General features: G+C 36.9%; 1 protein-coding gene across 14 annotated transcripts in view; it reads right to left on the reverse strand.

Moving 5' to 3' along the window:
• SRPK2 (SRSF protein kinase 2) overlaps nucleotides 1-12,250 on the reverse strand; it is a 236,914-nt gene that overhangs the window by 41,665 nt on the left and 182,999 nt on the right. For all 14 annotated transcript variants that reach the window (XM_043872129.1, XM_043872132.1, XM_043872127.1 and 11 more), the window contains 4 exons: nucleotides 6,663-6,771; nucleotides 5,981-6,068; nucleotides 5,665-5,752; nucleotides 2,836-2,942 (listed from right to left, as the gene is read on the reverse strand). In XM_043872129.1, the coding sequence (XP_043728064.1) occupies nucleotides 2,836-2,942; nucleotides 5,665-5,752; nucleotides 5,981-6,068; nucleotides 6,663-6,771 (392 nt within the window). The remainder of the gene's footprint in view (nucleotides 1-2,835; nucleotides 2,943-5,664; nucleotides 5,753-5,980; nucleotides 6,069-6,662; nucleotides 6,772-12,250) is intronic.

The following is a 12,250-nucleotide window of genomic DNA, read 5'->3' on the forward strand; positions in this document are numbered from 1 at the left end:
TCTAAGGAGCAGTGTACATAAATTAAAGTGAGGATTGCATTCATGAAATCATTTGTTCAGTAAGTATGCATTAAAGTTTCAATACACTTTAAGAACATCTTATTTAGATTTAGAAACATTTTTATTAGCTAAGAATGGCAAGATTTTGGTTTTCCGTTCTGGAATACAAAATAAATATTGACGGTTCCTCTGCTAATTCATCTTCTCCCAACACTGCCAAGCTTAAGTTGTAGTGACACCTAAGGCAACAGTAGGGGATGACAGAACCTGCGTGATATACATTCAAGCTGTTACTTCTGAAATTATGACCTTCGTTAAAATATGTAAAACCTGTACTGCAATGTGCATAGCAGCACTGCTTATAATAGCCAGGACGTGGACACAGCCTAGATACCCATCGACAGATGAGTGGATGAAGAAGATGTACATATTCAGCAATAAAAAGGAAGGTAACTAAGTCATTTGCAGTGATGTGGATGGACCTATAGTCTGTTATACACAGTGAAATAAGTCAGAAAGAGAAAGACAAATATTGTATATTAATGCATATATACGGAATCTATAAAAGTGGCACTGATGAACTTATTTGCAGGGCAAGAACAGAGATGTAGATGTAGAGAATGGACTTGTGGACACAGTGGGGGATGTAGAGGGTGGGATGAATCGAGAGAGTAGCACTGACATTATACACTGGATGTGTAAGATAGCTAGTGGGAAGCTAGCTATATAGCCGTATAGCACAGGGAGCTCAGTCCGGGGCACTAAAATGACCTAGAGGGGTGGGAGAGAGGTTCAGCAGGGAGGAGATATATGTATATGCAGAGCTGATTCTGGGTTGTTGTACAGCAGAAACTAATGTAACATTGTAAGGCAATTATACTCCAATTTAAAGAACTATACACACATGCTTTCTTAACTTCATATTTAGAAATAAGAATTGTCATAAATAATAAGTTGTTTCTTACTGTGCATTTTTTCTTAATTTTAAATTTAACTACAAGAAAAATAAATGGGCATTTTCCTTCCATCAAGATAAAAAATATGTAAATCTTTCAATATTTCCAGGATTTATCAGAGATAAAGTAGAAAATTTACATTAGATAACAAATTTTTTCAAAATTTTAACTAGATTCTTTTTTTTTAAAGTTTAGATTTGACACTAATAATTACGTATACCAAAGCGACATTCGGGGATCAAAAAATTCCAATTAACATTTTCCCTTAACATAAATCGTCTTCTAAATCAAAGGAAAGTTATTTTTTTTCACTTGAGATGTTAGGCATGTTAAAATAATGAGTTAAAATGCTACTATCTAAAACCTACAAGGGAACAGATATATTAAACAAAAGCTCCCCATGGATCCACACTAGGCACACGTGCACGCACACTCCAGTGTGGGAGCACAGTCCTCCCCGGGGAGGCCAGCGTAGCCCCTCTTCTCAAGTACCATCGACAGTGTTAGAAGAGAAGCTGCCAATTTGCAGTACAAAAAAGACAAAGGTAAATAAAGAGATGAACAACATACTGAATAAACAGAGTGACCTACACACAATTTCAAAAGCAATATCCAGGGTGCTTTTAACAAAACAAATTCAGCTTCAAATTTTTTTAAAAATTTAAAAAAAAAAAAAAAAAATTTTTTTAAAAATTTAAAAACCTACACACATATGCCAACATGCAAATACCTCTACAACTGTCAGGAAGCTTCTTCTTCAGACACTCAGATCTTAAAATTCACAATTCCTTAACTGTGAATCATTCCCTGATTCTTTTCATATTTAAGAATTCTGGATCAAGGTCTATATTTCAGGTACAGAATCTTCAGGCAGATCTAGCTCAAGTTTTAGGCTCTGGGACCAAAAAAAGAGAACCAAACCACCCAGTCCTCTTCTCAAGTAAACCAAGCAACCTCCTTGATATTACTTACACTGCAGAAATATCCACAGATATTATCCATTATATCAGAATAAGTAATCCAGAATAAGACATATCCACAACTTTCCCACCTTAGGCTCTCAGGACAATGAGTCAAAGACTGGTATGTTCCATGCAGAAAACTGAATCTGGGAAGCATTTCTAATCAGAAGGAGATCTTCCATATATGGATACTTCCATTTCTATAAACATCTGCTTAAGTATCATCACTCAAACAGATCCTAACTGAAGGGTCTTTTTCTTTTGTCAAGGCAAAAGTACAAATACTCCCTATATAACTTAAAAATTCCTTAGATTATCTTTCATTTACCCTTCATCCAAATACTAAGAAATAGCAAATGAAAACAACACATTACATGTTTATCTGTGTTATCTTCTAAGTGGAACATTTTGTAAATGCTATTGGATAAAACGATTTCTTATTTTAGTGCATCATTTAAGTGAAAAAAAATTCAGATGCCAAAAGAAACGTGTGTTTGACATTTACATATTACTCTCTTCATAAGACAGAATAGCTTATCATTAGGTAAATATCAATATAAAATTGATTTAACAAGTTCATAGTGTTAAGCACTGTAATATATGTATCTTTAAAATGGGGGATATGTGTCTGTGTACGTATTTTTTACTTTTATTTAAAACAAAACAAAACAGTAATTTGGGACTTCCCTATTAGTCCAGAGGTTAAGAATCTGCCTTCCAATGCAGGAAATGCCAGCTCAATGCCTGGTTGGGGAACTAAGATCCCACGTGCCTTGGGGCTATTTAAGCCTGGGTGCCTCAACTGAAACCCAACACAGCTAAAAAAAATAAATATTTTAAAACAAACAAACAGTAATTTGTGTTGAAAGGCTGGCCAGTAGGTATTAGAGGATGGGGCCTGCGGTCATAAGTCTCACCTGTCTAATGATGCTCTTCACACAACGTACTGGGAGGCCTTGGTAGTTGGATTTTATGATCCACTTTAGGAGATGATGGCCAAGCACTTCGAAGACCATGCAGACATCTGGGACAGGGTTAAGGATCATTTCTGGATGCAATTCCTGGAGTGACACAATTACTGAAAGCAGAATCACTGTGGCACTTGGCAAAAGAATTAGTTCTTTATAAAGTGTAACATCAATACTATCAATAATACCAAAAGTGTGGAACCTCCTTGGTGGTCCAGTGGATAAGACTCCATGCTCCCAATTCAGGGGGCACAGGTTCGCTCCGTGGTCCAGGAACTAAGATCCCTCATGCCGCAACTAAGCCGGTGCACCAAAACTAGAGCCCGCAGATCACAACGAAGACAGAGTGCAGCCAAGATAAAAAATTTAAAAAGAAAAAAATGGCCACTTACTGTTTCTCACCCAAACAGAAAAATCTAACATTTACTAAGTATACTTACTATGTACCATATAGGATTTAACGTGCACTCATAACAATGGGGCTTTCCCTGGTGGCTCAGACGGTAAAGCATCTGCCTACAATGCGGGAGACCCGGGTTCGATCCCTCGGTCAGGAAGATTCCCTGGAGAAGGCAATGGCAACCCACTCCAGTATTCTTGCCTGGAAAATCCCATGGACAGAGGAGCCTGGTAGGCTACAGTCCATGGGGTTGCAAAGAGTCGGACACGACTGAGCAACTTCACTAACTAACTAACATAACAATGGGGGGGAATGAGGCAAGTAAACCTCAGCGAGTCTCATACCCTTCCTGCCTGACACAGGGTAAAGGCGGCAGAGTCATGACTTGACACAATACTTACCTGTGGTCTTCCTCCGTCCAGCACACCCCTCCTGACAATAAGCCTTAATGAAAATCAGCAAGACTAAAACCTCACAGAACCCATGAGGGAAAGAACAAGAGAACTTGCCCCTCTTAAGTGTCCTGCCTGCCTACCTAAATTTCTATCCAATCATCACATAAAATATTTTATAAAACAGAAATTTACCAAACACAGTGAAGACATTTAACCTTTTCCTTCAATAGTATCTTTCACTGGGTCACTAGATCAAAATTTTAATTATTTAAGTTTTAAAAAATGTATGATCACAATTTAGGACATGGCATAGTCATAAGAGCAACCTATAATAATGAAGTCTCAGGAATCTGTTGTCATTTTTTTATAAAAGTAGAAATTCTAGTCAACCACTGGCCCTCCAGAACTACGCCCCATCAAAGTCTCTAATGTAAATATAAACATGTCATTCACTCAGAAATGAATGGCTCTGAAACCCTTTAGGGCCTATATATGGACTATAAAAAGGTCATTTAATATTTTATGTAATCTCTAGATCTATTAAAGCACATCATCATAGTAACTATTGCTTTAAATATCTTTAATAAAAATAAGAAAAATATTCCTACAATACTGGAAAACAAATGTGCTACAGACTTATGCATAGATGATCTAAAGTGAGAAGTTCCTTACTATTTTCCAAACTCATTTAAAAAAAAAAATGGAAATTAAAGTCTAAACTTAATAGCAGACATAGAGCCAAAGCCCAAGGTTTCTAAATTATCACCAGAGTATTCGCAAAGCAATGAAAGCCAATGGAGTATATATATCAAAAAATCAACTCCACTGACCTACAAATTAGGTGTTTCCTCCAAAGAAACCCTCTCTCTATCAGCTGTTTTAACAACATTCCAAATGTGATGCAAGAGCAAGGGCTGCCCCCCCTACCATAAACAGGCTCACTTGGAGAGCAGGACAGAGGACCAGTTCCATCTTTCCATCTATCAAGAAGGAAAATGCACCCTGCAGTTAACAGAAAGGATCTTAAGGCAAAGAAGAGGCAACATTAGCAGTCACCAGAATTTGCCAGTGTCCTCGAATCCAATCCCTATAAGAAATACAAAAACCTCCTCAAATCACCAGGTGTGAGGGGAGTGCTTCCCGGAGGAATCAGGACTTAGCAGATGCACAAACAGGATGTCATTCTGGGGTGAAAGCTGGGAGAAGTTTGCCCTCAGGTTTCTGAAGCTTCAACAGGTCAAACATCAAAATGCTGGATCTGTTCCAAAGATGATAAATGGAAGAATAAAAGGTCAGGAAGGAGGAAAAGACCCTGGCTCTTGACACATTCCTGGCCCTCAAAGGACTATAAATTCGCAGTCCAGTATTCCTGAACCTTGGGAAATGAAGGCATTGCCTAGGTCAATCACACAAAGAGCTAACTCAGAGGATCCAACACTAAAATACGGAAACAGCATTTTGGAAACTAAAGACATTATTTCTTCCCTCCACTTGTGCCAACGACACTAAACTACAGGTTACTCCGATGTCACTGCCACTCCTGGGCTACCCTTTAGTAATGTCCCAGGCAGAAAGAGAAAATAACTCCTTCCACACCCATTCACCCTGCTGAGCCTCACCTCCAAAGCTACTAAGCATGCAAACAACTGACCAGAAGCATAGTTAAAAATGATATTCTCCAAAGGAAAAAAGAGGTCATGAGATGCCCCTGCTTCACTTGTAAGACACATTTCTTCTCCAAAACTAGAAGTAAGGCCTCCATATTAAAAAAGGAAAAGGAACAACTCATCTTATAATTAAGCAGCTTTCATCTTTCTAGAATCATATAATACGGTGACACTAGAGGTTTCATGTGGAGAGTGTTAAAGCAGAGCAGATGTACGTTTATAAGGGCTTGAAATATTTACATTTTTTAAAATTGAAAAGAAAAACTAGAATATTAATTCAGCCATTAGGAAGCAACAGAACTGTCAGAAAGGATACGTATTCCATTCATGCCTGAAATCTTGAAGTCATCTATAAGCTGCACTACCATGTCTTTATTTGGGTCACTGGGATCACTTTCTCGAACCTAGAAAAAGAAAAACAAAGTTAAGAACACAAGTGTTTAAGACTGAAAGTGATTTCCACTATACCAGCCAAAACTATTTTAATAAAAGAAAAATTTTTTTAAATGAAAGATTCAGTATTTGAATTTATAAATAATAAATTCAATTAATTTAGTAAAATTCAGAAAAATTCCTCTGTAAAATTATGTCATTAACCTTTCTTATATCATTCACATATTTGTAGTACTTACACATTTGAGCAATTTTATTTCATCCAAGGCTGTCTCCGTATAATGCTGGGCACTTTTTACAACTTTCATTGCAACAAATCTTTTTCCCCTTTGAAAAAATGCATTTAAAAAAATATTAACAGCAGAAGTGTTAACAACTAATAAACCAAACATTATAATGAACTCTAATAAGCTCTAATTAATAGAAACTTTTAATACTTTCCTTTAAAATAGTACTTTTCAAATTGTGGGGCCACAGTTAAGCAGTGGCTTCATAAGTAGATCTTTTTTGCTTTTTGTTTGTGTTCTGTCCTCATAAAAATATGGCACACTGATAAATATCAGAGTTCATCATCACGTATGGTCAAGATCAAGTATTATTTTAAAACACTTTTATTTCAATTCACACACACTACACATGAGTATGTGTACTTTAAGAAGGCAGTTTCATATTATGGATCATAGCTTTAAAAAAAAAGAAAGTCAAAACCCACTAATTTGAAAGGTCTATATGTTATTATTTTACATTTGAAATGTTTTTCTGGTATGGATGAATTACTATATGACTCAAGTGTGGTGAAATTACAAAGAATAAGTCTCAGATATAAAAGCAGAAGAAAGTTAATATTTAAATAGCTTGTTATAAAATAAAGATGTTGAACCAAATCAGGAATCAACAGCACACATGACAAGGAGCACTTACTGCATATCCCAGCACAGCCAGACAGTAGAGAAGTGGCCCCATCCTAGCTTCCTGATTACATGGTACCGGCCATTGAAGAGGTCTCCAATTTTCACTGGATGATAGCCACCTATGATTGTTTGAAAAATTTTTTTTTTTCAGAAAAATAGTAATAGAAACTCTTTTTCTTTATCAGTTCTTCATACCAGTAAATAAATCTCTAAATAGTAAAACTGGATGTGAAACATGTTTAATAATATAACATTTTTTCAAGAGCATCTTTCATCAAGAGAAAAATGCCCTATGTCTTTCTTTTAGGCTTCTTCATTTTTTAAAAATTTACCTTAAAAAAGCAATGAACCAGCCCAACACACCATAACAGTAACTGGAGGTTTTAAAGTCTAGGTGCACATATTATGTATATTCCAACTCTGGACATTTCTAACCAGTAAGTTAAATGCAAATCTCCTGGGGTCAGTGTAACACAACTCACCAAAACAAAGGATGTGTACTCTGCATAGTTCTGCATACCAATAAGGAAGTATATGATATATGACAATTTACCCACCCAAAGAACGTGCTCCTCTCACCACTTATCCTCAACCTCAAGCTCCTGCCAGGAAACAGGTTGGAGAGCAAGAGAGAGTACTCCGTGCTAAGGTAGGCTTGGGGAGGTAACAATGCTTCATAGGCATCTACATGGCCTCACTTCGCACTGCAAATAAGATGACCAGGGTACAAAGAAGCATGCCTCATATGATACCATTTTGGTGAATGAAACACACAAGAAAAAGTCTGGAAAGATAAAGATATTTAGCAGCAAACATCTCTGGATTATAAAATTACTCTTTTATTCTTTTTATCTCTATTTTATTTTTTTCCTCTATCTTTTCCAATTTTTTCCTAAAAAAAAAAAATACTTTTCTACATTTTATTCTTTAATATCTACTTCTTTTTTAATTGAAAGGATGCTCTCATTTTTTAAGTCTTCAGAATTCTTACAAATCCCTCAAGAAAGGTAAGGATGGTTCATGCCTACTGTTCGTGCTCAAAACAGGAAGCATCTAAACCTCAATAATCTGTCAGAGGGCCAGGAGTAGCAGTTCAAGAAATATTATAAATGTTATCGTTATTTAAATTGTATTGAATTATTAAAGCAGGAATTTAACTAGATAAGAACTTTCTAAGAACTTTCAAAGTCTCTAACAACATTTGTGGCAAAAGAAGAACTGAAATGAAAGATAATAAACTAGGAATAAAACATAATAAATTATTAAATGAATGAATGGGTAACTAAATTTATTGTGGTTATCATTTCTCAATATATACATGTTAAGTCATTAGGCTGTACTGCTTAAACTCACACAGTGCTTAAGTCAATTCTATTTCAATAAAACTGGAGGAAAACATGGCTTATTACTTATACAAGGCTACACCAAATTCAAGTGGGCTCTGAGTTCACAACAATGTTTAAATCATTCAAATTAACAATGAAAAGGAGGAAAAGAAATTGAATACTATTCAGGTAAACTAGGGATACTGTGCTAAGCACTGTATTTTCAAAATCATGATCCAATGAAACAAAAGTAAACTGAAACATGTTGCAGACCTTCCACAAAGTAAGCAAGCAGGGGTGAGGAAGGAGGAAGGGAGGAGAAGTTCTGTCTGGGAAATGCTAAGCTGAACAAAGTGAGTAGATTTCTTGACCAAAGGGGTTCTCAGAGCCCAGTGTCTTAACACACATTGGGAACCTCCAAGAGCACAGAAGATGCTACAAATTTCAGACACAAAACCATTTCATCAAGAAACTAGATACATTTCGCAGCACAAAGTATTTAGGAAACACTGATGTCTACTGTTTCTTACAACCACTCAGGGCAGAGGGTGTAATTTCTACACTGCTGAACTGGACAAAAGTCTCAGGGACCATAAGTAGTTGGTTCAGGGCTGGAAGTCGGGTATGACTCCAAAGCATGCTTTGTTCACCAGTAAGAAATGCATTCCATTTTTAATACCCAGAGGACCGTTTCCCAGTCTTACTACACAGAAACATTTGATAGCTTAATTGAAAGCTATTTACCATTTAATTGCATATTATAGCTAACATAAAAGGTTCTAAATTTAAAACTAATTTAACTATGTGTAAAGAGAAGAAACCTGTACCACTACTGCATGTTTCAGATTTGAATTCCTGACAGCCAGGGTGTGTACATGTGAGCTACAATCAACGGGAACTATTTCCAGTGTAATCACAGCAGAAGCGCAGCTGTTCCTTTTCTCGATAGGACTGAAAGTTGAAGAAATTACTAGCGTAGTCCAATTATCTCAGGAGCCCTCACACTAAGAATACTATGCAAAAAAAAAAAAAAAAAAAAGGCCAACTAAACAAGAGGGGCATAAAAGTAAATCTTACAACAAAAATATAAAACCTATTTTTTTTTTTTCTCTTTGGCCTTGCCACACAGCATACAAAATCTTAGCTCTGATCCTAATTTTTATTTTGAAAATTGATGTACATAATTTCAAAACTGAGTCCATGTATTCTCAAATCCTAATTTCCTGATTTCTACAGGAAGCAACAGTCTTTCCAAACATGTTTCAGTCTCTTCTCACAGAATGGTAACTCTCAGGCTGCCAAGAGAGTGGAGCACATCTCCGCACAGCAGACCTCACCAACTGCTTCGGCATCCAGGGAATTAACAGAAAATGAGTTCTCTGCTCCAATTCCCTGCAATGAGCAAACAACACGTACCACGATGGCTACTAGCAGAGGAGAAACCCTGTGTCCTGCACAACACTGTCCACACAAAAGGAATCCTGAGAACAGTCACAGGCTAGACAAGACCGCCTCCTTCTGCTTCTTCGCCATCATTCAGTGCAGGAGCACGGGTTAATAGCAGTGCCATACAAGGACCCCGCTGACGGCATCAAGCAGAGAGAGCCAGAAAGGGCCCAGCAACGGACGACTCCCTTGACTTAGGGGTTTGGTTGATACAACTGCACTTCATGACTTACACTATTTATTATAAATCATGCATTCATCACTTAAAAGTTTTCCTTTTATTCTTCTTTAAAAAAAAAAAAAAACTTGGCCATGTCACACATCTTGGAGGATCTTAAGTTCCCTGAACAAGGACCGAACCCAGCCCTTGGCAGTGAAAGTCCTAACCACTGGACCTCCAGGGAATTCCCCAAAGTTTTCCTTTTAGTCTTTAAAAATATATATTAGATTGGATTACAAATACAAGTGAGCAAGAATGGATTGTTAAGCAATTTTTAAGTCCACTCTGATTCCTATCTCCCAAGCACACCCAAAAAACTATAAAGCTCTACCTGTACCATTTACTAGGAAGGCTTCAAAGGAAACAATTCTGAAACTATCCTTCTCAGCTATCTGGGGCAAACTGTTGGCCAGGATAAAGATGACTCCCTTTTCCTTGCTGAGCACAAGACTAGTTCAATTTGAACAGTAAATCAGAAGTTCAGAACTCTCTTAGACAAAAGCCTGGAAGAATTTTCAGCAAACTATTTTCTAGCAAAAAATATTAAGTATAATTTTTTTTCACTGACCCTAGTTTCTTAGCTCTCTGATAATTAAGTAACATATTAAAAGGATAACACATCATGACCAAGTAGGGAGTACTCTAGGAATTAAAAGCTGTTTAATATTCAAAAATCAATAGATGTAATTCACCACAAATAACACACCAAAAGAGCAAAAACTATATATCAGATCAGCAAGCACACGAAAAATACTTCACGATATTCAACATGCATTCCTGATGAAAATTCTCAACAAAGCAGGATAAAAAGAACATCTATGAAAAATCTACAGATAACATGAGTCCTAACTGTGAAAGAATGAATGCTTTAACTGCTAAAATCAGGAACAAGGTAAGTGAGACTACTCTCCCTACTTTTATTCTACACTGGCCTGGAAGCTCTGGTCAGTACAACTGGGCAAAATAAACGGAAAGGAAGATGTAAAACTATCTGTAACCAAAGAAGCCCTTATGGGGCCTTCCTGGGGCAGACCCCTCCCCTATATCCTGTGCCACAACTCTTCTCTGAAGTACCCAGATAATAGTACCTCAAGCATATACCTAAGTTTCTCAGATGCTAAAACCACCACCAAATGTCAGAAATTAACTACTTGATGATCAAGAGCAGGTAGCCCCCAGACTTACTGGTGCCTAAGGCGTGGTCACCATCAACCAACCACAGAACTGGGCATGAGGAGATCATATACCTTGGGACAGTCCTGCCTTTAAATATATGCTTTGCTGAAATCCCTCAAGGAGTTAGGGGTTTTCGGAAGCACAAGCCACCTGAAGTCTCCCTGCTCGGCCCTGCAATAAACCTTTCTCTACTTGAAACTCTGATGGTTCAGTCTGTTTGGTCTCACTGTGGGGTTGAGCACATGAACTTGCTTGGGGGTTCAGTAATGTATCTCTGTTCATAGACAACTTGAATGGCAATAGGAAAAGGTAAAGGAGTCTACAAAAAGGTTACTAAAACTACTGAGTAAAGAGAATAGGAGGATATAAGCTCAAGATGTAATAACTGTTATTTCTAGATACCAGCAAAAAACAATGAGAAACTGAAATCTTAACAATATAATGATACTTTGGACTACCCTGGTGGCTCGGTGGAAAAGAATCCACCTGCCAATACAGGAGATACAGGTTCAATCCCTGGTCTGGGAAGACCCCACATGCCACGGAGCAATTAAGCCCAAGCACCTAGAGCCCAAGTTCCGCAACAAAAGAAGCTACCACAATGAGAAGCCTCCATTTGGAGCAACAAGAGAAAGCTGTGTGAAGGAACGGAAACCCAGCACAACCAAAAACTAAATAAATCTTAAAGAAAGATAAATCACAAAGACATAATCCTAAAAAAAAAAAAGAGAGAGAGAGAGAGAGAGAGATAGATAGATAGATACTGAGGAATAAATCTAACCAAAGATGGGAAAGGGATCTCCCTGGTGGTCCAATGGCTAGGACTCAGCGTTTTCATGGCTGTGGCCCAGTTGCAACCCTGGTCAGAGAACTAAGATCCTATAAGCCATATGGTGTGGCCCAAACAATAAAAATTTTAAAAAATAAGGATTAAAGAAGCATAAAAACCAATGTAATAGCAAATGCTAATTGCCTTAAATTTAAAAAGGAAAAGCGTAAATAAAGTCATTTCTTAAGACAATTAGATAAATGTAAAGGAAATTTAGATGACATTATGGAATAATTCATTTTCTTCAGTGTAACACAATGATATGGTTATGTAACAGGAGAATGTACTTTTTCTTAGATGTCTGCTGTAAATGTCATGATGTTTTAACTGCTTTTTAAATAATGAAGCATAAGAAAAATGTATATACATCACATACATATATAATAAATAAAAGAAAATGTAATTATTCAATGATGCTAAAATAGACAAAATTCTGGGATTCCCCATATTATTCTTTAAAATTACTTTATGCTTGAGAATTTCCACAATAAAAAAGAATGCCATTTTTCAACCTGTCTCTTACTCATTCCAAAGGTGTGGTGGTGCAAGGAGCTCTCTGGATGAACAGGCAATCCCAGAGCAGGTGGAGACCAGCTCCAACC

The sequence above is a fragment of the Cervus elaphus genome, chromosome 18 (genome assembly GCF_910594005.1).
Source record: "Cervus elaphus chromosome 18, mCerEla1.1, whole genome shotgun sequence".
In the NCBI taxonomy this organism is placed as follows: domain Eukaryota; kingdom Metazoa; phylum Chordata; class Mammalia; order Artiodactyla; family Cervidae; genus Cervus; species Cervus elaphus.